General features: G+C 41.5%; 1 protein-coding gene across 1 annotated transcript; it reads right to left on the minus strand.

The window, feature by feature from the left end:
* Nucleotides 1-2,585: 2,585 nt before the first annotated feature.
* On the minus strand, nucleotides 2,586-6,012 carry LOC134464744 (uncharacterized). Its single transcript, XM_063218093.1, has 6 exons — nucleotides 5,919-6,012; nucleotides 5,572-5,665; nucleotides 4,900-5,229; nucleotides 4,235-4,418; nucleotides 3,742-3,869; nucleotides 2,586-3,255 (listed from the first exon to the last, which is right to left on the minus strand). Exons 1-6 carry the CDS (start codon nucleotides 5,957-5,959, stop codon nucleotides 2,932-2,934), a joined length of 1,101 nt encoding a protein of 366 aa, XP_063074163.1. The 5' UTR covers nucleotides 5,960-6,012; the 3' UTR covers nucleotides 2,586-2,931.
* Between the last annotated feature and the right edge of the window lie 20,388 nt (nucleotides 6,013-26,400).

Genomic DNA, 26,400 nt, shown 5'->3' on the forward strand with positions numbered 1-26,400 from the left:
TTACTGACTCTCTTGCTCAAAGGAAACGAGTATGGGAAATACTTGCAGAGAGTAGTGATGATGAAGATTTTCAAGGATTCCTAAGTGAGGACCTTGATTAAGACGCCTCACCATACAGTGCGGCTTTTTCCAGGAGGGGAGGAATGTAACAACCTCTGCCTTCAGAAACCAATGTCAGAGTTCGTTTTTTTTCTTATGTCAAGAGTTCCCTATCAAAATCCCTGCCTTGTCTTTTTGGTGCAATACCCAAAACCCGCCACTAGCCAGAATGGCGCTGTCACACTAGATTTTGTATAAAACCAAAGAAGAAGCCAGCATTATGGCGGAGCCAAGTATCCAGCTGATTTTCTCTGGAGAACTTTCCCCGTGCGTTTTGTTATTTTCTCATACAAGTTGTCGCTCTCGCTGTTGCACTGGGACACGAAAATCTTTCCTGTGGATTATCTGCAAGACCAACACACTTTACTACGGTAACTCTGTTCTCTGCCTTGGAAACGGATTATTACCACAGAAGAGAAAGTTTGCTGCTTGCTGAGGAAATCCCGGACTGGAGTATGCTAGCGCTACGGATCTGGTAGGCCCTCTGACTCTGACTGAACGTGACATTGACTATCTTTCTTTTTCTTTTTCTTCGTTCTTCAAGATGTGACTTTGCTGCTGTTGGGATTTATTCTTTGAGGGTGGATGTAAAGACTGTATTGGAACTGTTCGTTTTTGCGTGGTGAATCTAAATGGGAAAGATGTTGTTTTCGTATGGAAAGGATTTTCTTGGTGATGGACTGAACTCGTTACTGCTCTGAACTGAACTACACTGTATGAACTGAATGAACTTTTGGGTGAACAATATACTGCAAGCATGAAATTTGGTTGGTTGCTGAGTGTCCTTTTTGATGTTTAATGCTCTGTTGACAAGTGTTGCGCTACTACTTTGGGATATTTAATTTAAAAAGGGTACATGTTGCATTTTATGCTCATTTGGCTGTATGCATTATACATGTAATCTTGTGACGGTTTTTCGACCTGACGTGACTTAAAACTCACTTCCTAAAAAAATATTGACAGTTTTTAAGCTGTCTGGCACCCCGGCAAACTTTGAAGGAAAAACCGTTACAGTGTGTGTGTGTGTGTGTGTGTGTGTGTGTGTGTGTGTGTGAATTGTGGTGGGAGAGTGTACACTCATTAACAGTGAACTGATACAACCACACACACACACGCACACACACACACGTTTCAGCATATGCACGTGCACGCACACACACACAAATGTAAACACAAAACCACACAAATGTGCGCGCATGCATGCACGCCCATGACCGCCCGCTCACACACAAAAAACACAAATACACCTGTGTGTGTGTGTGTGTGTGTGTGTGTGTGTGTGTGTGTGTGTGCATTTGTGTGTGTGTTCGTGTGTGTGTGTGTGTGTGTGTGTGTGTGTGTGTGTGTGTGTGTGTGTGTGTGTGTGTGTGTGTGTGTGTGTGTGTGTGTTTGTGTGTTTGTGTGTGTGAGAAAGAGTGTGTGGTGTGTGTGGGGGGTGTTGTCTTGTGGATGAGACTTTAAAAACCATCACAGTTGTGGAAATAGGATGCTGCTTTGATGCATATATGGACCTGTGTGTTGCTGAAAAATGTGTTAAGTATCAACCACTTGTACCCCTGAATAGGCTTCAGGCCAATATAACGGGTTTTTTGCATTCATGTAGAAGAAGACACATTATTGCTACTTTAACACATTAAGTATCGACGACGTAATAATACGTTTTTCACGCCCATGCGTTGTATACCAAAACGTAAAAATACGTTTTTGCGTTTAAATATCATATTTCGGGGGGGGGGGGGGGGGGGGGGGGGGGGCGTTGTTGCGCGGCATGTGATGAGGACGTGAATCTTTTGAGCTCCCAACAGGTGTCTTTTTATTTCCACACAGCAAATTCCCATTTGGAATTTTAACACCAACAGAGTCAATTTTAACACTTTTCCAGTGTATATATGGGGACCACTGTGTCAGTGTTAACTTAACACTTTTGGCAGTGTTATAAATACAACACTAACTCAGTGTAAGGATGTTAACACTGTAAGAGTTAAGTATTAACACCAGATGATTGTTGAATCATTGATAGCCTTACTCTAACAGTGTCACTTTTTAACTACAGGTTAGTGTTCACACTAACACTGACATGGTGGCATTTTAACACCATGAAATTGTTGAATCTTAATTGAAAGCCTACTCCAACAGTGTCACTTTTTAACTACAGGTTAGTGTTCACACTAACACTGACATAGTGGCATTTTAACACCATGAAATTGTTGAATGTTAATTGAAAGCCTACTCCAACAGTGTTAATTTCTTACTATAATGCAGTGTTACATCCTCACTAACCTGGTGGTGATCAATATCTCCTTTATTTTTTTCGTCTTTTAACAATATAATTCTTCTAGGCCAACAGTATGGTTAAGGCATAAGCAAACTAATTACAGCATCAATTAAAAATACATACAAAAGAATGGAATATTACACATGTTTTATTTTGATCACATTGTGCTCAGAAGAGACAACAATCTGGGACAATATAGAACAGAGCATCGCACCCATAGGGCATCTGAACATCAAATGGTTTGCTGTGGTGCATATCAAGAATGTCCATTTTCACTCAAGTTTTGAGGCAAGTTCAAAGATTCCTCAGAAGAGAAACTTCTATCCAGGGGCAGAGCCGGCGTACCAAAGGATAGTCCATGTGAAGAACTTGGTTCAGCATCGTCACTGTGCCAGCGTTTAAGATGCTTACGGAAACCAGAGTAACTTTTGAACTCCAAAGAGAAACCATCCTGTGCGCACAAATTTAACTTCTTGCCAGGATACAAGCCATGTAAAAGTTTAAGGTGCTGTATCAGGTAACTTCCTGAACTATGAAGTGACTTACAAACATAGCACCTAAACATGATCATTCATCAGCTTTGCTCTCAGTTCTCTTACTTTAGGGGACTCTCTGGTACTTCCCACGTCGATGTTGTACACCGTGGTCTGAAGGAAGGTGAACATTGTGTGGAGACTCTCATCATAGCTCAGACTGAAAACGAAATGGACCTTGAAGAGCTCGTCGAATGCCGCCAGAAAAGTATTTCCTTGGCAAGGAATTAGCTTCTTATCCATGACGATGTAGTAGTTGCTGATGGCTTTCTTGTGGAGTCCTGAAGCAAGCAGATATGGCTGTCGACGGTCATCTGCATCAAGGTGCTCATCAAGGCTCTGGCATGACTAGAAGTAACAGAGAAGAAGAAAAAGAAAAAAGAAAAAATGCATCAAGATCATGTTCAAATGTATTACATTTCCTTTCAGGGACAAAACTGTGTACACAATCACACACCTTGTGAAATTTCAGGGACAACACTGTACAGAGAAATCACACCATGTGAAATTTCAGGGACAACACCAGGGGCGTAGCCAGAAATAATAAAACAGGTGGGCCCAGAAAAAATCGGACGGGCCCAACCCGAAAGCGTGTAGGTAGATATTATAATATCGTGCTCAAAAATGAATCATAGCAATCACAGAAGATGAACCAGACTTTTGACAAAATGATTAATTATCGCTCAGTGCTATGCCATTAATTATAGTTCAATGAGGCAACAGTTGACTGTCAAGTGTGAATGGGGTGGGCTTGGATGTCAGGTGGGCGGGCCCAGGCCCACCCCTGGCTACGCCTATGGACAACACTGTATACAGTACACAGATATCACACACCTTGTGAAACACCACGAGATTGTCCATTGCTCGACTTGTGCTGATCTTGTAGGTCCTCTTCCTCCCAGTAGACTGAGGTGACAGGATGTGCAAGAGCAGGAGTAGTGTGGACATATCACTGTCCCATCCTGAATTGAGGGTAGGGTTTGAAGGTGAGGCATACAACAATAATGAACATTATTAGGCATGCAAAAGAGACTCTACAATATGAAAGTCCAAACCGCATTTCATTTGTGTAAAGACATGAAAAATGAACTAATAAATAAATAGATTAACCCATTTTAGCCTGATGACTCGTGTTGTTTGAGCTTTGGTGCCCTGAATGCCATATACGCTGCATTCAGGGTCTTGGGATTTTAGCTTTTTCAATAAAAATGTGGGTATGTAACAGCTGAATGAACACATTCTCATGCAAGATGAGGGTTTAAATGCAACTTATTTAAGGTTTTTTGTGCATCAGGGGGGGGTGAGTGTGTGTGTGAAGAATTGTTACCTTGCAAGTTGTCTGCAGATGACAACACTGGCTCCTCCCTGGCCGACTGCAACAGTCGCTGCAACAGTGGTGTTTGGGCAAGTGACGATGCTTCTTTGATGAGCTTGGGCTTGTAGGAAGGCCACCTTTCAAGAAGCCTGGTGGATATCTCTGATCCAAAAAGGAGGCTGAAATCTTGAAGAACCTACAGTACGACATGAAAGAATACAAATTAGAACTACATTACATTACACAGAGCAGATGTAAAGGAATATGCAAAGCAAGAAATAAGTAAGAGGTACAGAATACAACAATATATAGCCTAGTAGCGCAGGTAACAATGAATACAGCAATATACTAGGATTATATTTGTTGAGATGTCTAGCTCTCAAAGTGTTGTTGCAACCTTCTGAAGGGTAGAGCATTTAATGTTTTAGTCATTTACTTCAAGAATGTATGCTGCCCATTCACAAATGTGTTTCTTCTGTATATTTACCGTCACCACCAATGTCTTGGTATTCATTATAAATTTGAGACACAAGTAAAAAAAAATAGTTAATTGCCTAAACTTAGTAAATATTCATAAAAATATGAAGAGCCAGCATACATTGAGAATCTCTTGTTTGAGAATCGACCCTTACATAAAATGGTCAATATTAAACAATATAATTAGCAATACCACTTACCAATCCTTTCGTGTCCAACAATCTTGGGAAAACCGACAGAACACTGGCCGAAGTGTCTGGGCTGTGGATAAGTTTCTGTCTATATGCGAAGGTTTCGCGCATCTTCTGGAAGATGATGTCATTGTCATTCGTGTGGGTCATGAGGGAAATGGCCTCCTTGCACGATTCATCCTGCTCACCGCCCTGGCCGATGTCCCTGGCGCATGTCGGCCCTCCTGTCATAGCCTTGGGGTTATTTGGAGTTGGAGAGTGAAGCTTCGTCTTCCTCTGGATCGTCTTCAGCCGCCAGGCCAGGAAACCCGACCCACTTTGGGCATCATAGAAGTGTTCCTAACGAAGGATTACAGAACCACTGTTAGGCCAGATAACTGTCATTATTATTATTATTATTTTAATCCTTTGCCTATTTTGTTTGGTAGCAGGTTGGGGTTGATAAAGTGTGACTTGACTTCTCAACCTACACTATTAGGGACACTGCCACTTGCATCATCACACATTCCATCGCGTACAAACGTCAACACAGACCTCTTTAAACCATAACATCTGCTGGCATCACTGACGTTAAACAGAAGCAACACACTGAGAAGAACATATTACAATACATTCTTTATCAATGTCCAAATTGAAATGGCAGTCACCATGAAAAATTGCAAAAAGTTTCCTTCAACTTACATAGCCTTTCCTAGACAATGGGTCTTTCAGAGATGGGAACAAGGTTATGATACCAAGGGCATATTTCTCCCTTGTCAGCCGTTGTGGAACTCTCCTGAAAAACAGTGAAAATTACAATAATATTAGAATACTAGAAAGACAATGTAAATGAAGGACTGATGCCCACAACTTTCTAAGTGCATGTGTGATTGGTTTACAAAGAATAGACTGTATCTCTGAATTCAGAATATTTACAAATCAGTCCCTCTCCCTTTAAAAAAATAAGTAAACAGAGTATTTGTATCACGGCTATTAGGGGGCCTTGCATCTCAACCCTTAAGTATGAAAATAATTTCAGGCTTCCGTACCCTTCGGTTTCAGTCATGTGTGCAGCTAAAATGTTGACCATTTGTCGCCTGGAACTGTCACAAATACTTCCGGTGTCCGCATACTCCTTCAGGACTGCTGCTCCACCAGGTTTATCTAACAACACCTTTTTCACAAGCTGAAATAATTGGCAAACACATGCATCAATATCAGCTAACATAAGTGTACAGGTGAATTAGGTAATGCTATGCCCTCTTCTCTCGATACTTTTCTTAAATTAGCATACACACAACTTCACAAAACAGATATGAAATCCAACAATGCAGGCTATTCTGTAAATAAAAAACTGCATCCTCACATCTCTGGCTGGGACACTCTGTAGCAACTCTTCTTCCAAACGTGCTTGTTTACAGAGGCTTACTTCAGCCATGCTATCCTGGCTGCTTGTCAATGAGCATGTATCAGTGAGGCTGGAGGACTCGCTGAGAGAAAACTCTAGCAAAACGGAAATAAAACAAAAATGCAATTACACATTGTACATTTAGTTTAAAGGTGCACTGAGTAGGATGGTGATCAGGGTAGGTATTGCAACTATGCTCCTCATTGAAACTGTACAGTCTGCCAAATTGGATCTTTTCATGAATATTTAATGCATTAACTAATATGTACTAGTACAGCAAGTTTTGCAGCTAAAAAACGTTCCATTTCTGGAGATAATGATGGACAATGGAGAGGATCCTCTTTTCATATTATGAAAAATGTAATTTTCAGTCATAATACTTGTGGTGGAATGAGGTGGTAAGTATTCATGAAAAAGTTATTATTTGTTAATGGGCAGCATGAATTCTAGTCATAAACTACTAAAATATTACATGGTGCACCTTTAATAAACAACCTTTCCACATCTCCTTTACCAACATTGTTTTGTATTGTGTAACAATGCAACCAACACCACATACCTCCTGAATCAGCATCATGAATGACGAAACAGAGATCGTTGGACACCAATTCAGGAAAGACATCGGCATCTACTTCTGTTCCACCATCATCAGTGACAGTCAAGTTCTTGCCTTCTGGTATGGAAAACTTTTGTCTAACTAAAAAAAAACAAGTTTAGAAATAAGCATATTAAACGCCTTAAAACAGATGTCACAATGTCAGCAAACACATTGTTAAAAGCCCAGACAATACCAAATGCAGAAACATCACACAACAGTTAAATATACCAAATATAATCATAATACCAGAGAATGTTATTTACAATATTAAGCTATTCTCTGCCTATACATTAAAAAATGTGACTGCATATGACCCCAGGTAAAATAACTTGAGGTTGCCACTTTGATACAGTGTCATAAAAGCAACCCCCAGTCATATTCAAATGTGTAGTGAAAACTTTGAGCGACGAGGGAACAACCTGTGCTCCTTTCCTGGCTCTTTTGTGGTCTTTGCATACCGGGAGCATGAAATAAGCCAAAGGGGAAAAGGTCTGCCTGCCGTCGCATAAAACCTAGTCCTTACTCCGGCTCAACCCTGTTTAATAGTAGTCCTAGACCGAATGCGTCACCGCAGTCGGAGAAAAAAAAAAACACGCTGACGGTGTGGCCAAACTGTAGGCTACATACTGGGCACCATTGGGGCAGATACACTACGGCGTGGCGTTGTGGCAGCGAGGTAGCCCACCGACAGCGTCGGCGTGCACGGTCAATCCTGCTACCACGCCACGCTCAAGTGTGAATCTCACCTTGAACAGCTGGATCACATAGTTAGTGTTTTTCCATAGCTGCGTGGTCATGCTACGATTGCGCCGTCCTTCCTATTGCTAACTGATGCACATAAGATAATAAAATTAAAGTTTGTAGTCTATACCGTGTGGGATATGGTGGGAGAGAGCTAATGAAAAGAAAACGGGTGGTGAGGCTAGCCGGGGCTGGTGTCCACGCGCATGCACTGCGTTTTTAACCTCGAGTGAAATAATATGCATATCGGAGTTCCCAAACAGAACAAATGGGCTGCATCAATCGTGGCGTAATTCAACGATAATTTGCGAAGTGTTCGCACAACTTCGGATATCCTAAGTCTAACACACGTCATCCCAAACCCATCTTAGGTTATGATTTCCGTCTTGTTATGCTATAACCTTGTAATACCAACAGTCAAACTCACCTTCAGCCATTAATAAGTCCATGCATGGCTCGGGTATTTTGATGTATTTCTTTACATTCAGGTACTTCACCTTGAGGATCATTGCTTCAGATAATGTGCTACCTGTAGACAAAATAAGCGAACGATTTGTCAGTCACGCCACAGCCTACTGACAGTGACGCCTGTTAGCTATCCTGGCATTGCCAACAAGTTTGCTAGCATTGCAACACACACTGATGTAGCCACCACGACCTCAACTATTACCAAAAAAAAAACCTCAGCCCCAGACATGGGACATTGGCTTTAGCACAGCAAAGTATTCATTTTGTCCAGTACACTACATAGCATACAAAACGATTGCACTGAGAGTGTTGTATCATGTAAAATGAAGTATGGTTGTAATATTGTAATATTCATATTGTTAATCACTGAAGTCCTTAAAAAACAACGTTGGTTGTTACCAGTAAATACTAACCTTGACCTCGAGACGAATACGACTTAACCACTAGGGTCTACAATCTACACAAACAGCTCAATATTGAAAAATACACTATAAATAGGCCTAAAACGAGAAACACTCCGAAATGGACAGCTATTACTAAATTATATGAATGTAATAACTTACCACTCGGAATCTATTCTCCCAACACTTCACATGAGGCGACTTCTGAAACGGCTTGGAGAAAATGGCGGAATCACCAGATTTTTGAAAATGTTCAGCAAAATATCCCGGATGTACAACCCAACACTGATTGGTGTTCACATGAAGGAACTCTGAAAATTAACAACAGCACCAGGCCTGCGTGAACTCCAAGGGTGTCGCGAATGAGATATTTAACACTAGGTGGTGTTCATTTGCTTGAACTCTGGAAATTTAACACTGGGGAATTTGCTGTGCATAAAAAGACCAACACGTTGGTATATTTACTTTCTCTAATCATCTCTTAACGTTTCCTAATCACCTTGGACTTATTTGTTTATCCATTTTCGTTGTTGCAATGTCGGGATCAGGGAAATCGTCGAAGCAAAGTAAGCAGCATCGTACCGCCGCTTCTGCTAGCCAACCGCATGCTGCTGATGAGGAGGTAACGGCGACTATGCTACGAGAGATACTGGAATCATTTAAATCCGAAATATGTAATACAATTGAGTCTGCAGTTCAAGGGCTTCAAGCAGACATTGTCGCGAGAGGAGAGGCTTACTGCCGTTGAGGACTCGGCCACAAAGACTAGCGATACAGTGACAGAACTGGAAGCTACCATGGCCGCTATGAGAGGGGAAATACAAAGGCTGCAAGATAAATGTGAGGATTTGGAAAACAGATCGAGGAGGAACAACTTGCGGATAGTTGGCATTGCTGAGGGAGAGGAGGGCAATAAGCCGACAGAGTTCACCTCAAATTTCCTAAAAGACATTTTAGACCCTGAGGAAACGCCACTCATTGACCGGGCCCACCGATTAACCCTCTCCCAGCCCAAGCCCGGTGCACCCAGACCGTTCATCATGAGGGTCCACTTCTTCCACTTCAAAGAAGAAATACTTCGCCTGTCAAATCAAAGTTATGAATGACATAAGATTGAATTCTGATGCTGGCAAATCATCCGTCTTGGTACTTCTTGATTTGAGTGCTGCTTTCGACACAGTTAATCATTCTATACTACTACATAGACTGGAACACTGGGTTGGCTTTACGGGCATAGTGATCGACTGGTTAAAATCGTACCTACAACAAAGAAGTTTTTTTGTCGCCATTGGAAGACATACCTCATCACCGATGTCTCTGAATTGTGGGGTCCCCCAGGGCTCCATTCTGGGACCACTACTGTTCAATCTGTATATGTTGCCACTGGGACACATTATCGAGAATAACTCCATAAATTACCATAGCTATGCGGATGATACCCAGCTCTACTTATCTATGTCCCCAAATGACTATACCCCCCTTGAATCACTCTATCATTGCATGGACCAAATTAACAAATGGATGTCTCACAATTTCCTCCAGCTGAACACAGATAAAACTGAAGTAATTATATTTGGGAAAAGAGAGGAGAGACAAAAGATTGCTACTATCCTTGAAACGAAGGGACTGAAAGCAAGGGAAACAGTTAAAAATCTTGGGGTCCTCATTGACAGTGACCTAAACTTCAACAGTCACATGAAAGCTATTACTAAGTCTGCATTTTATCACATAAAAAACGTCTCTAAATTTAGGGGCCTGATGTCTAAACATGATCTGGAGAAGCTAATACATGCCTTTATTTCTAGTAAAGTTGATTACTGTAACAGTCTTTTTACTGGCCTCCCCAATAAAACCATTAAACAGCTTCAACTTGTACAAAACGCAGCTGCAAGGGTTCTTACAAAGACAAGGAAGTTCGACCACATTACTCCAATTTTAAGATCGCTGCATTGGCTCCCAGTAAGCTACAGAATTGATTTTAAGGCTATGCTACTTGTGTTTAAATCACTAAATGGAATGGGACCCACATATCTACTGGATATGTTTCAGCTGTATGCACCAACTAGGTCACTAAGGTCAACGGAGAAGAATTTGCTGGTGATTCCAAAAGTCAAAACAAAGTGTGGAGAGGCAGCCTTTAGCTTCTATGCTTCAAAGCTTTGGAACCAGCTTCCAGATGACATAAAAAATGCACCCACTATTGATAGCTTTAAATCTAGACTCAAGACAAAGCTGTTCTCAGATGCGTTCCCCTAGCTTAAATTACTTATNCTTATTATTTTTATTTTTTATTTAATTTGTTTTATTTTATCTTATTTTATTATTATTTTTACCTTATGTTTTATCTTAATGTTTTTAAATGCTTTTTGACTCTAATTCATTTCCTTCTTTCTTCCCTGTTTCCTTTCATTTACATTTGTTAACTTTGTGAAGCACATTGAGTTGCACCTGTGTATGAAATGCGCTATATAAATAAACTTGCCTTGCCTTGCCTTGCCTTGTCAAAGGAAAAAGGGGCCCTTGAGTACAGCAAAAATGCCATCTACATATCCGGGGACCTGACTGCTGCTGAAGCCAAAAAGCGGGCTGCGTTCAGCGACGTGAGAAAGATGCTCCAAAACATCCCCGATGCTCGGTTTGGCTTCAGGTATCCTGCTACCCTCAGAATCACCCTGCGCAACAAAGACGAACAACGCTTCAAGGATCCAAAAAAGGCTTTGAAGTATGTCCAGTTAGCCTCAAAAGCTCAGGTGCCTGGCGTGTGACGGTCTTCTTATACAGGTTGCCCTTTCATTCATTTTTTTCAGTCAGGAATGTTGAAACAGTGTATCTCAGCTGTGTAGTTTGATCGACATTTAAACGGACTGACTCTGAATGCAAAGACAATTCTTATGTAGCGTCTCTTCTTTTAAGTGGTTGCATAGTGGGCATAGGCTACAGGTTGCCTACTCTATTCTGGTGATTGGTTAAATGTTATGTCACAAATATGCTTGGATTTTTATGTCTGAGCAGGCTACAGCAAGGTTTTTTTCTCTCTTTTTTTTGGTCTTACAATCATTACAGACTTTATGACACCTGGCGGCATAGGTTTTTTGCCTCCTCCACTGAACAGCTGTGGTTTCACGGCTCCGAAGCTTCATGTTGGGATATAGAGTGAGTCTGCACCCATGTTGGGGGGATGCTTGGTTGGGTGGGAATAGGGGGGTTAATGAAGTATTTTTGTATTGTTTTTATTTGTTGCTTTAACCTAATTTTTGTTTTATGGCCACAATACATTTTACAATATACACTTGCTATGGATACAAATTTACAAATATATTGCCTATGGTGATATCATGGCTTATATTAATTTTGCTAGCTGGAATGTCAAAGGACTAGGTCGTCCCACGAAACTCAACAAGGTGTTGGCACATTTAAACACCCTGCATGTTCAGATTGCATTTCTTCAAGAAACGCATCTGTCCGTCTCTGAACAGATAAAACTGAGAAGGAGTTGGGTCTCACAGAGTTTTCACTCCCTCTTCAATAGCAGGGCCAGGGGAACACTTTCAATATTACAGTAAAGGACCCTAACCATGTTAATAAAGTTGGAGCTGAACCCAAAGGAGTCCATGGCTGACCACAAGTACAGAAATTCGAAAAGATCAAAGGCTTTCTGTTGGTCTAGAGATATCAGACCCACATTAAGACCCAGCTTCTCTGATACAGTCCAGAGATCTCTCACCATAGCAATGTTATCAAAGATGGACCGGTCAGGTATGCAATAGGATTGGTCGGGATGCACCACCTGGCCTATTACTTTTTTAAGTCTTGAACCCAGGGCTTTAGCCAGGATCTTCATGTCAGAGCATAAAAGTCAGGTCACCCTTCTTTGGCAATAGAGTTATAATTCACAAAAATGTCATGTTTACTGCTTCAGATGTTATTGCTGATAGGGGAGGGATATATGTAATTGTCAATGGGACTTTATTCAATACACCTGTAATTTTGGCCAATGTATATGCACCTAATTATGACGACAAGGTTTTTTTTTGTCAAGTTTCTATCTTCTATTCCAAACCTTGACTCTCATCAGCTGATAGTAGGTGGCGACCTGAACACATGCCTGGACTCCTCGCTGGATAGGTCATCTAAAAGACAAATAACTACATCCAGGTCAGCAAAGGTTATCAATAGTTTCCTCACAGATTACGCAGTGGTGGATGTGTGGCGCTCTCTTTACCCAACCAGTAGGGCTTACTCCTTTTTTCTAATGTTCACCAAACATTCTCCCGTATTGATTATTTTCCTTTGGACAAGAGGCTCATCCCATTAGTCAAGGCTTGTACATATGAAGCAATAGTCATTTCTGATCACTCACCTCACTCTCTTAAACTAAAATTTGATGACATATCAATGACTCATCCATGGTGGAGATTTGATACAAGTATGCTTTCAGATGAATATATGACCAGGGTTATAGGCTGCTAGCCTTGACTTTTACATACATACAAACTCTACTCAAGATGTGTCCCACTGTACAATTTGGGAAGCTCTTAAAGCCTTCATGAGGGGTCGCTTGATATCTATATCATCATTCCAGAAAAAACAGCACTCACAGGAAATAACTCGTCTGACTCAACAAATTCGTCACATTGATGACCAGCTAGCCAGTGGTCCTTCACCTGAACTAATTAAGGACCGTCTTCTTGTCAAAGCAGAATTTGATACACTTACTACAAAGGATATTGAAAAAATGATACTTAGATCTAGGCATTCATACTATGAATCTGGTGAAAAAGCACATAGGCTTCTTGCTCACCAGCTTAGACAGTCATCTGCTTCTAACATTATTTCTGAAATCAAGACACCAAATGGGCTTACACATGACTTTTCAGAAATAAACAATGCCTTTAGGGAACATTATATATCATTATATACTTCTGAACAAAATTGTACCCCAGTGGAGATGGAGCAGTTCTTTACAGATATTACTATCCCTCAGGTTGATGAAGCCACTGTAGACTCCTTAGACAGTCCAATATCTCTTGAAGAGGTTAAGGCAGCTATATCTGCCTTACAAACCAACAAAAGTTCTGGGCCCGGTTGCACAAAACACCTTAAGTTTTCTCCCTTAAGTGTGACCCTTAAGGGCTCATTTTCCCTTAGCTAAGGGATCTACTTAAGGGGGTTGCACAGAATGCCTTAAGTCCTTCCCTTAGGTAAGGGAAAGCCCTAAGGGATTTACTACAGTAAAGAGGAGTTTACAACGGTAGAATTCTATTGTTTCCAAGGAAACTTTTTAAGTCATTCTTGAATATTCTTCTCAAAACATCGTTAACCATTCTGTAGCTATTTATCTATAGGCCTAAACATGGACAATGGTAAGGCTAGAAAGCCAAACTGGTCAGAGGAGGAGAAAGTGGTATTATTAGAGGAATTTAACAAAAGAAAAAAACATAATAAAAAGCAAATTCAACCCTCAAATAACGGCCGCGAAGAAGCAGCAACAATGGGAAGAGATCACCGCGACCATAAACTCGAGAAATATGGTGAAGAGGACAGTGGGGGAGGTCAACATTTTTGTTTAAAAACCTTGCGGTCCAAGCGAGGAAGGAACAACGCCATATGTCCATGGCTTAATTGTCGAACCAGATGTCTGGTTATGGAATAGCCTACTGTGCTCCAACAGTTGTGTGCGTGCATAGGCTATGTGTTTGAGTGGTTCAAAGTGTGATTGTGTGCTCTGGTCGTCGCATTGTTGCGGTTGAAATGACATCTTCTTGCATGCATAGCCTACATGAGCCGGGTGCTTGGGATATCGCAGGCAACACCTGTTTTGGAAGTGTCAAGCGGTAATGCGAATTTTAAGAATTATAATAATAGGCTATGGCGCAAGCACTGGAGAAGTGCCGTGTGTCTCACCTGCATTTTCGAGCTCCTAAAACAACTCCCAAACAACTCCAGTGTCATAATTAACACAGCGAGGATCATTGATCATTGTCATCTTCATGCATGTTAGCAAAATAAATGTGGGGTTTGAGGGCAATAAAAACATTTGGTGATGGTGGGACAATGGACGAGACTGTGAGGGAGGAAATTAATGAATGGGCTACCCTAACCCCGCGGCCATAACTTCATCCGAGAATCTTCACAATGAGGAAACACTGAATATACGCACATTTTCGAGTAAAAATTAGACGTTTTGTTATGAGGACTTGATGTTATAGGTCTAATGAAGTGCCTCCCAAAAATGTTCTGGCCCATCCAAAGCTGATTTTCTGGTGCCGTGCCTGGCCGCAATCATCAGCTGCAAGACGGCAGGGAGAGCACAACTCCTGTAGCATGGTCCAATTCGAGACGGTCGGATAATTCATATATGGATTGTCTATCAAATCTATAATTAATAATTAGGACCTAACGGTTCGTCGGTAAGCGTGCCTATCCATTGGGTTCTCCCGGTCGCGGAAAACTCTTATTTGAATCCGTTGATCACGTTGCTGAATGTGCATAAACTCGGCCATGTCTGACTTAAGGCGACGATATCGGTCCCTTAGATATTTTCCCTTAACTTGGTTGTTAAGGTCTTTTGGGCAACGATTTTAAATAACTTTAAGGGATTTCTTAACTTTAAGGGAAACTCTGAAATATTTAAGGGGAAACCCTTAAGGAAAACTTAAGGGGAAATTTTAAGGGTGTTTGTGCAACTGACTTTCACTTAGGGGACCCTTAACTCAGACTTTAAGGGAAATACTTAACTTAAGGTGTTTTGTGCAACCGGGCCCTGGACCTGACGGCTTCACAGTGGAATTTTACAAAGCATTCTCTGCTCAGTTGATACCACTGTTATTACAACGAGTACAACGAGTCATTTGAATTTGGACATCTGCCCCAAACGTTATGCGAGGTATCTATTATCTTGTTATTAAAGAAAAATAAGGACCCCCTTCTATGTGGCTCATATCGCCCAGTATCACTTTTGCCAGTTGATTTTAAGATTTTAGCAAAGGTCCTGGCCACTCGTCTAGAGTCTATACTTCCACATATTATCTCTCCAGACCAAACTGGATTTGTTAAAAACAGGTTTTCCTTTTTCAACATTCGTCGACTTTTCAATATTATTTATCATCCATCCCAGGCTACTACATCAGAGGTAATTATTTCATTGGATGCTGAAACGGCATTTGACAGAATAAGCTGGCAATATTTGTTTTATACATTAGAAAGATTTGGTTTTGGAAACTTCATTTCATGGGTCAAATTATTCTATGTCTTCAGTGAGGACAAATAATGTTTCGTCTAAACCTTTCTCAGTCTCACGTGGCACGCGACAGGGGTGTCCTTTGTCACCCTTGTTGTTTGCTGTTGCAATTGAGCCATTGGCCTTGTTTTACGCCAGACAACGCAACTCACAGGGATTTTCAGGGAGGATCAAGAACATAGAGTTTCACTCTGTGCAGATGACCTATTATTATACCTCTCTGACTACTCTCATTCACTCCCAGCTGCACTAAATATATTGGAAAGATTTGGTAAGCTCTCAGGTTATAAAATTAACCTCTCTAAGAGCGAGCTCTTCCCAGTAAATAATGTAGCTTGTTCAATGTCATTCAACACATCCCCTTTCAAAGTAACTTCTAAGTTTACATATCTGGGAATCAATGTGCCAGATAAATTCTCAAAGCTGTTTAAAGAGAATTTCCCCCCTCTTGTGGCAAAAGTTGAACAGCTCTTAAAACGCTGGACTCAACTCCCCCTGTCTGTTGCAGGACGAATTAATTCTATAAAAATGTCTATACTCCCCAAGTTTACGTATCTGTTCCAGAATATCCCGGTTTTTATCCCAAAGTCCTTTTTTCGCAAACTTGACAGCATCCTTTCATCTTTCATTTGGAACCACAAAACTGCTAGAGCAAGAAAAAGTTTGCTGACCCAACCAAAACGTTTAGGTGGCATGTCTCTTCCTGATTTTCAATTATACTATTGGGCATGTAACATAAGACCTATGTTGCATTGGCTATATGAGGACCCTGGTGCTGATGCACTTTCTTGGCAGTATATTGAATCACAGGCATGTAAACCATCTTCACTAGCAGCTCTTGTATATTCACCTCTTTCATCAAAAACAAATCATGCAACCAATTTGCTGGTGAAAACATCTATGAAAATATGGACACAGATCAGGAGGCATTTTGGCTGGCACTCCATTTCATTTAGAGCACCCGTCTATGCTAATCACTGCTTTAACCCTTTGATGCAGATGCAAAAAATGGCAATTTCCGCCTATATTTGACACTTATTATGTACAGTAGAATATCTCTGGTTCTACATATGCTATTTACAAAATTTATGAACCACATAACAGAATACATTTGGGACATCATGTTCAAAGAGTTAAAGTGTTTTAATGAGAACATTATGAATTCAATATTACAGTTGGCACAGCAGTAAAAATGTAAAAAAAATCAAAAATCGCCTATGATTTATTTGGATTCTATAGTGCACAATTATTTAGGAGTGGCACAGGTCCAAAAAAATTACATGACATGATGCACCTATATGTTGGCAACATGTGTGAAAAAATGTGAAGGCAATAGACAAAGGTTTGTAAGAGCTGCAAAAGAATATCCATTACATGACATAGGCGTTCCCAAAAGTGTCTACCCAACCTCTCCAAACCTCTCCAAAAGTACCCAAAGGCAAAAACAGTCATATCAATAAAAATCAAGTGTGACTACACTTACATTTACATTTAGTCCTATATAAACCCATTTTTTTGATTAATTGAGAAGCATAGCTGTATTTTCTACAGCAGGGGTCCACACTCTCTCCAAAACGTGCCCAAAACCTATCCAGACTTATATACTGTTATACTGAAGCACTGCACATTGTGCTTTTGCTAGGTGCAGTGGATATGAATGTATGCATACTGTGTACTATTTTTCAGATATGATCAGTCTTCTGAAAAAGATTTTCCAAGGGAGTTTTTCCCTCAAGGAGCCTTTCCTCAAAACGTTGCTTCCCAAGGATGTATGACTTGGAACACCTCAAAATGTGTGTGTGTGTTTTTGTCAGACTTCTAAAATAGATAGATCTGCATGATTGAACGAACACTACTATACAAACACAGTCATTAGTAATATTATTATAGTTACAAAAATGGCCACACAAGTAGCCCGGGCACGTCATACTTCCTGTGACACTGCATAGTAAGACTGGGCATGTCCATAGTACCTGTAACGATGCATTTTTCGCTTCTCAATTTGTTTGCTATATTGTATTGTCAGTCAAGGCAAGCACACCAGAGCCCCGTTGGCCAGAACACAAAGGTCCAGTGGGGAGTATGATTGGAGCAAGTCCAGCTGGACTTCTGGGCGGCGTTAGGGGGAGAAAAGAAGTATTGTTGGCTTGACATCAGCGACAGTAATGTCTTGCCAACCATCAGGGTCGTCATCTGCTGTGTTGCACAGCTGGCTTTGCGGTGGGGCAGGGCGACAGCGTGCAGGAGAGGGACCCTTGCGTCGTGCAGCAGAGGCAACTGGAGGGCGACGGCGGGCAGGAGAGGATGAGGGTGACAGTCACAGCAGGAGGTCGCATGCGGCGCGAGGAGGCAGCGGCAGTAGGCCGGGAGGAGGAGGCAGCCGCAGCATCAGGCCATAATGAGGAGACAGCCGCAGCAGCAGCAGACCGGGAGGAGGAGGCAGCCGCAGCATCAGGCCATAAGGAGGAGGTAGCCGCAGCTTCAGGCCATAAGGAGGTGGTAGCCGCAGCTTCAGGCCATAAGGAGGAGGCATCAGCAGCAGACCGGGAGGAGGAGGCAGCCGCAGCAGCAGCAGGGACCCTTGCAGCGTGCAGCAGAGGCAACTGGAGGGCGACGGCGGGCAGGAGAGGAGGGGGAGAGGATGACAGTCTCAGCAGGAGGTCGCTTGCGGCACGAGGAGGCAGCGGCAGCGGCAGCAGGCCGGGAGAAGGAGGCAGCCGCAGCAGCAGCAGTGGCCGTGGCAGGCTGTAGCCGGTGACTAGCAGACTGTGGTGGGGCAACAGAAGGAGCAATGGAGGTGGAAGGCTTTGGAGGGGCAGCAGCAGAAGTGGTGGCAGGTATTGTGATATCTCCAGACAGCCTCTGTATTTCAGCAGAAGCTGCAGCAACCTGCACCAGATGTTCTGAAGCTCCCAATTCATCTGCCAATTTGTGTAGGGCATGTCCCGCTCTGTTCTTCTCCACTGTCCACCTCCACATCTACAGGAGACTCCCCTCTAAGTAAAGAAGATATATACTACATGTTATTTCTTACAATAAGGACCATTTGCATGTATTTCATTGCAGTGAACACTTTGACAAACAAAGAATTGATCTGAGCAGCAACATTAAATTGATGTATTTATGTATATTTATATGTAAGCATTCAAATGCATGTAGTAACACATTAGTAAAGTGTAATAGCAGTAGTATGGTAGTGACCTTTACAACTACCATTACAGCGCTTACGCTGTACCTTGCATCTACCTTGCCATTTTGACAACATAGTGATTGTGCAAACAGTATTATATTGTGCATATAGTATTATACATTTGCAATGCTCAGCATGCACTATATAACTATATAACAATTATATGCATAGCTACCCTGTAAATTTGGATAGCTATTATATGACCATATAATATAGAATAACATTTGCTATTACTATTATTATTATTTTTATTATTATTATTAAAAGCACTAAATGAGGTCAAGTAGTTATGCAGCCACCCAATGTGTACTAGTGTGAATGTCAATTGTTGTGTTTTATCTTTTATGTTCTATGTGCTTGTCTGCTTATAACTTATGTCTCACTGTGTCTTATGTGTATTGTGCCAGCGAGTTAGAATAAAGTTCTAACTAACTTATTATATATAGAGTCGAGTCATATCTATCTATCTATCTATCTATCTATCTATCTATCTATCTATCTATCTATCTATCTATCTATCTATCTATCTATCTATCTATCTATCTATCTATCTATCTATCGGTGCGTGCATACAGTCGGTGTAGTAATGCTAGTGTGCAGTCGCATGTAGGCTACTTACACAGAGAATCTTTGCTTACACGTCCAAAACGGGATCTATGCGCTCGTCAAACGGCTCCTCCTCAGCTGAGTCCATGCTGTCAGGATATCCATTACTGAGACAATCAATGTCATCATCAATGTCGTCGTCAAATAACAGCTGTAGGACTTTATCCGTATTAAAATAGCGACGCTGCATCTTCCTGAGTTTTTTAAATTTCGCGCTGTCGGGAAACACCGCTATGCGCAACTGCGAGAAGGTCATTTACGCACATGGCCAGGCAAAACACAAGCAACCGAACATGATGGTTACGCATGGACCAATCGCGTTTGCTTTTCGCTCTAACGTGGGGAATCCCCTGATTTTGTCAACCAGATGGGCGAATACTATTGGCCGAATAAGATATCATTGACCTTTACACTCCATGGTTTGGGCTATTGTTATTTTACGCAACCTTGTTCAAACCCGGAAGTAGATTTCGCGTGTAGAACTCGCTTGACAAAAGTTAATCAAACACAAAAAATAATGAAATCTAGCGAACAGAAACGATGGATTCTAACAGATAACAAGTTAATGCTTCAGTCTACAGCCTTGTTTTTGAGGAATAAATGATTTTATTATCATCAAAATGTCGAAGTCTCCGTGGATTATTTCAATGAGGGAATTCAGTCACTTGTAACACCTAAAGGTAAGCAAACTCATAACACATCAAATTCAAACTTTAAGTCTTCAAACTTAAGGTATATCTTTATGGTGGTGTAAATGAATTTTACATGGGGTTTCAGACCGTTTCAAACGCTCCTATTATGTTTATACATGATGTTAGTTTGACGAAGTCGGACAATTTGTTTACATTATCAATGAACATAGCGTGCGGTTGATGGAGGATTATGAGCTAACCGTGGCAGCTACAATCGTTGGGTTTTCTGTGTTTGTAGAACCAAGTGTGTTTATTAGTTGTGTGTATCGATTTTCTTTCTGAAACATTTTGTTTATACAAATATGTTTGTAGTTGTTGTTTCGATCGTCTGATGTCCCGTATGCGCATCCGCTAGGGGCGCTAACGCATCAAAGGGTTAAACCATCTGTTATGGACAAGGCTTTCCTAATATGGCACAACGCAGGGATTAAGCAGTTTGAGGATTTATATCACAATAGTACTTTTGTTTCTTTCCAGTATCTTCATGACACGTATAATATCCCAAAATTTCCGCTTTCTTCAAATTCATAACTATATTAGGAATATATCCCCAACATTTCCAAGTCAACCTCCTTGTGCTCCCTATGACCATGTACTATTGAGGCCTGTGTCATTCAAGGGTATCATATCAGCCTGTTATGGCAGGCTGATGGCACTTTCATCCTCAAACACCTCTGAATTGAAATCTCAATGGGAAGGTGAGCTTGGGGAGTCAATTAGTGAAGAAACGTGGGAAGCAGCCTTGGACCGGGTTCATAGCTCTTCAATATGTGCCAGACATGGGTTCCTACAATTTAAAGTTTTACACCGTTCCCACTGGACTAAATTAAGAATGTCTAAACGTTTTCCTGATGTTGACCCTCTATGCGATCGCTGTAAGTGTACTCCTGCATCACATACCCACATGTTCTGGTCATGTCATAAACTAGCACAATATTGGTCATCCATCTTTGACATAATATCAGGTTTCCTTGATCAACCAGTATCACCATGTCCTGTGATTGGGATATTTGGGGTGGTACCTGATCATTTAGGTCTAACTAATGCACAATCCCATAGTATTGCCTTCCTAACTCTTCTGGCCAGACGGCTGATTTTGATGAAATGGAAAGACTGTAAACCCCCAACTGTAACACATTGGGTCAAGGAAGTTCTGTATTTCCTCAAATTGGAAAAAGTAAGACATTCTCTTAAGGACTTAGCAAAGGGTCCAACAACATACACTTATAGGAAAATATGGGGACCTTTCCTGGACTATATAAAGACACACACCACACTGTCCATATAATAGGCTAGAGCAAAAAGTGTACTCCATAGCAAAGATTGTGATAAGTCACAAAATATTTTGATGTGGTCTTTTTGTATGTTTTTTTTTTATTATTATTATTTTATTTTTATTTCTCTCTCTCTCTCTCTCTCTCTCTCTCTCTCTCTCTCTCTCTCTCTCTCTCTCTCTCTCTTCTTTTCTTTTTCTTTTTCTTTGTATTTGATCCTTCAATTGTCTTTGGTCATATGCCTTTGGCGGTCACTATGTTAATATTATTTTTTCTGTTTTATTTATTTTTCTGGAATTTTGTTGTAATGTCAGTTATTACATTTAATGCCAAAAATACTCAGACTTGTTTTATGATGTCATGTATATTCTAAAGTGAAATAAAAAAGAATGTTAAAAAATATATATATATCATATTTCGAATCTACACCCTTCAATGGACAATATATGTGATTTTGGGAGCTCTGTGATGGACATAAATGACAAAATTTGCAGTCAAAAGTTTGTGTTATGATTTGGACATTTTCATTTATCTTTCCAAGATGTCTGGATGCCAACCCATGTTGCCTACCGTAGACTATCTGTATTAGGCTCCTAATGATCGCACTGCCTGCATTGATGCTACGGCTCTGCATTTGATTTCATCGCTACATGATCCTGCAATTTAGGGCCAAAACATACCAAGGCGGAACGGAACGGTCGCAGGACGGACGCGGTCTTTCTGCTTAGTTTCGGCCGGCGTGTTTTTCTCTGCCTTTCACACTGACAGCGTCGGCGTGCGCGGCCAGTCCTGTTCAAAACCCTCCCCACAGCTAAAGCTAGCGTGCTACTTTGCCATTCATTTGAATGAGACACCGCCGGTTGCCGGCGTGAAAAATACGCTTGAGTTCTATTTTCCAAATGCCGGCTCCCGCGCCGCTGACGCCCAACTACCGCCGGTTGGTGTGTAAGGACAGATAGGTTTCAATGTATTTTCACCGACGCCGGTAAAAAACGTGGCCGTTCCGCGACGCTTTACCGCCCTGGTGTGTAAGACCCCTTACTCTCTCTGTACCCCTTCACCTTGTGGTATGGTAGCTACAGGAAGGGCTATGGTAGCTATCTGGGATGCTGCCGTATTCGTGAATCGTGCTATATTGTTGTTTCCCTAGTATGGTCGGTGCCCACGCTCTAGCGTGTGTTGCGTCTGACTTCACGCAATAGGTAAACACAGAGACCATTGTATATCGTGCCTGGAGTATCTTGAACTTTCTGGACTTGCTACCTAGACCTTTACCAGATCCTTGGATCCAAATGGCACCTGAACTGTGATTGGAGTAATGCGCTCCGATTTGGAAGTTTGATCTCCAACCAGATGAGTTTATTTGAGTTTGAGTTTATTCGCCCCCATGTTTAACTTTCCGTGTCTTCCTGTATGTGTGAAGTCAGAAGCTAGCATAGATGGCTACATATCATATGGATCGAATGGGCTACATCTAAGCATCATATCATTTGGATTTGTTGTCAATGTTGGGCTATGATTTCGGGAGTCATCGGAAGCTATTTTAGAAAATGTCTCACCCTCTGCGTGTGTGCAAAGAGTTTGTGTTGTGAAAAACATGGATTTCGAATGGCATTGATTGCCGATGTCGTAATGGGACAGAGCAGGAGGTGTGTCTTGACGAGCAGCAAGATGCGTGTCAGAGCTAACCTTGCACCAAATTGTGATTAAAACCAACTCGTCCCCTTTCAAACTCGTGACATTCTGAAGCAGCGCACCCTTCACAAAAACCTCAATATCTCCGATTGTAGCTGAATTCCATGGATAGCCGCTTCGGTTTAGCTTAGGTTTGCTCGGCAATAAAACCTCGTAGAGACAGACGGTTTTCACCTACTAAGAGGGCAGAGTCCCCACTTTCAAACAAGCCATAACATATTTCAGTGGCCCTATCACATAATACGCTGTGAGTCTACAAAAACTGTCAAAAAAGGGCTTAGAACACTGGTATTCTTCGACATAATTCCGTGAGCACCGCCGGTATTCAATGTGTTAACCCATTGGCGTCTGAGCCAGTTTTTAGAAAAGGTGTCCAATACCTGAGGGATTTTTGAGACAAGAAAAAATGGTTCGAAACTCCTATGAAAAATTCAATATCTCAGCCTCTGGAACACATAAGGACATGGGACGAATTGCATTTAAAAGGTAAAATCCTCTGCTTTCACGGGATTATGCTCATTCAGAACACATATTCCTGCACATATTCCTTAAAAAAAATCATCTCATAATTAAATGATTGAAAAAAGTTTCATGTGCTTTCAGGATAATGCTTGATGCTGCTATTTATTATAGGCTATTAGGCTACTAGGCTATTGCTACTGTTACAATAGCCGACTATAACTAAATCATAATAATCATTATTATTATAATTATTAGGCAGTCATTTCTGCCATAAATCGGGGGACATTTGTCTAATACAGCCACTTGCTCTCCCACCGGCGAGTATGGCCGTTTTATTCCTCCAAACGTTATGCTGAGACCGATGAGCAATTTCATCCTAATTTGAGACGGGGCTCCAATTTGAGCTGGATGTGTGGCCGCGCGTGTATAATCCGCATGTCTACTGTTGTCTGCCTCACCAATAGGCTTATCACCATATCCGAAAGTTCCTCAGTGAAAATATTCTGAAATAGGCCTATAGGCTATCTAAAGGACGGGCTTCCACAGATATTGGCACCTTCGCCAATTGCCCAGAGTGTCGGAGTGAACTTTTGGTAACGTCGGGGACGAAATCTAGCTGACTGTCTATTTGGACGCCACTCGCCTACCTCTTCATGCGGCCGCGTCAAATAACTCTCCTGCTCTCTATCTAAAGGGTCTTCAATCATATTTCCTTTCCTCGATTAAAATCTCTTCATTACCTTTCAACTGAACATCACGGATGTTCGCTGTAACAGCGTGTCTCGCGAACCACAGCCTTTTTTTTTACCTGTGTGAAATGGCTAAACAACGTCTGCAGAAGCGAGCATGGTTGATTTCATTTGACATTTTTGTCGACGAATCAAACTTTTTTTTGCCACATGATCTTTAAAAAATCGAGAATACCTACCTCTTGTGTATTTGAACAAAATATTGTGCATTGCATCTCCCATGCGTCTTGAAAATATTGACAAATCAATAATGTTGCGTTGTGCAACAACCGGCGTCAGGGTCAATGTTGCGTAACGCAACAACAGGCGTCAATGGGTTAATATTGTTTGGGGCGCTGAATTGTATTGGTCCTCCCAAATAAAATAATCAAACTGTGTATGTGTGTGGTGTGTGTGTGTGTGTGGGGGATGGGCTGTTGCTGTCTATTGGCCCTACATCATCATGGAACCCTCAGTTACACTAAATCACACACACACACACACACACACACACACACACACACACACACACACACACACACACACACACACACACACACACACAGCCCCATATTGTACGTCCGCCCTATATAACTACTGTTTCATATGGTGTACTGTGTTGAAAATACAGCTAAACCAGTTCAGCACACAAGTTTTATTTTATTTAGCCTAGTTCACAATTTTTTAACAATCAAATAGCCTACTAGGCAACATTCTAACAATGCACGTTTTCATGCGATGCAGCAGTTTCCCCGACGTCTGCAAATATGAGACTTAAGGCGAAAACAAAAAAGGTTTGTGTAACTTCTGACCATGGTTTTAAATAATGTGTAAGCGATTGCACAAGCTGTCCAGTCAACATTTCGGTTATTTCTCTGACTTCTCTTCCTCTTGCTTTGTCTGTCTGTCTGTCTTGCGCACACTTTCACTTTGCTCCTTCTCTCGTAAGCGCTCATTGGGGCCGTAGCCAGCTTTTCCCCCGAAAGTGGACCCAAAAAAACCCAAAAAAAACCACATGCTTGTGTCTGTATCTCTCATCTTGCCTATAGCTGTATCTGTGACTGTGGGTGCGGGTTACTGTGGGTGATGCTCCACATGCATGGTACTAATGATGTTAGGCCCACATGTAGGCTATGTCTTGTTCTTACTCTTGTTCAGGGATGCAAAATGAATGTTTCAATAACAGCTGATAGCCTGATAGGGCCTACATGTTTTTTTCATTATTATTCAATTCATCTTAAATCTTTTTACTTTATTTCATAATATTTACATCTCAATGGAGACTACTGTTACAGTAACATCACAAACAGAAGGCCTATCCAAAACAGTTGACAAATGGTTAAAAACAATGACGACACGCCTTTGATGCGCAAAGCTGTTCGATTCCGGGTTGTAGCCAACAGAAGAAAAGCGATATAGAGGCTAGCCGCAAGTCGCCCTGCACTTGTACATTGTTTTGAGTGGATTCTCGGATGCACAGAGCCATGAGGAGTAGGCCCGCTGAGATGTCGGCTATCAATTTATCCTCTCTCTCATCCTCGGCGCAACTGTCACATCACCAAACTCTTTTTTAATTCACATTTCATTTGCGAACCTTGATGTTTAATTTGTCACGTGCTGCTGTCCTGCTACTAGGCCTACAATTTGGACAATATTGTTTCAAAACTGAACTTCACTTTGCGAGGCGTCTTGCCTCCAAGGCATACGCACATTGGTTTTGGACTGCTAGAAAGCGAGAACCTTTCTCTGCCATCCAACATTTCCCTGTTTTTTTCTTAAATTGACGACTTCATACTGCGAGCTGATTTTGATTGGCTTGAAAGTCACCGAAATCCCTCCGAAGTTTGCAAACTAACTGAAGCTTTCAAAAGGTAGCCTAATCCTTCAAATTGTTTATTGCACATTTTATGCAGCGCTTGGGAGGGAGTGATGGCACGAGCCCTTCACGTACGTCAGTTTTTTCCTCATTTCTCTTACCTGCGCTTCGCTTCATCTCTCTCTCCCTCTCTCTCTCTCTCTCTCTCTCTC

Source organism: Engraulis encrasicolus, chromosome 15, assembly GCF_034702125.1.
Source record: "Engraulis encrasicolus isolate BLACKSEA-1 chromosome 15, IST_EnEncr_1.0, whole genome shotgun sequence".
Classification (NCBI taxonomy): domain Eukaryota; kingdom Metazoa; phylum Chordata; class Actinopteri; order Clupeiformes; family Engraulidae; genus Engraulis; species Engraulis encrasicolus.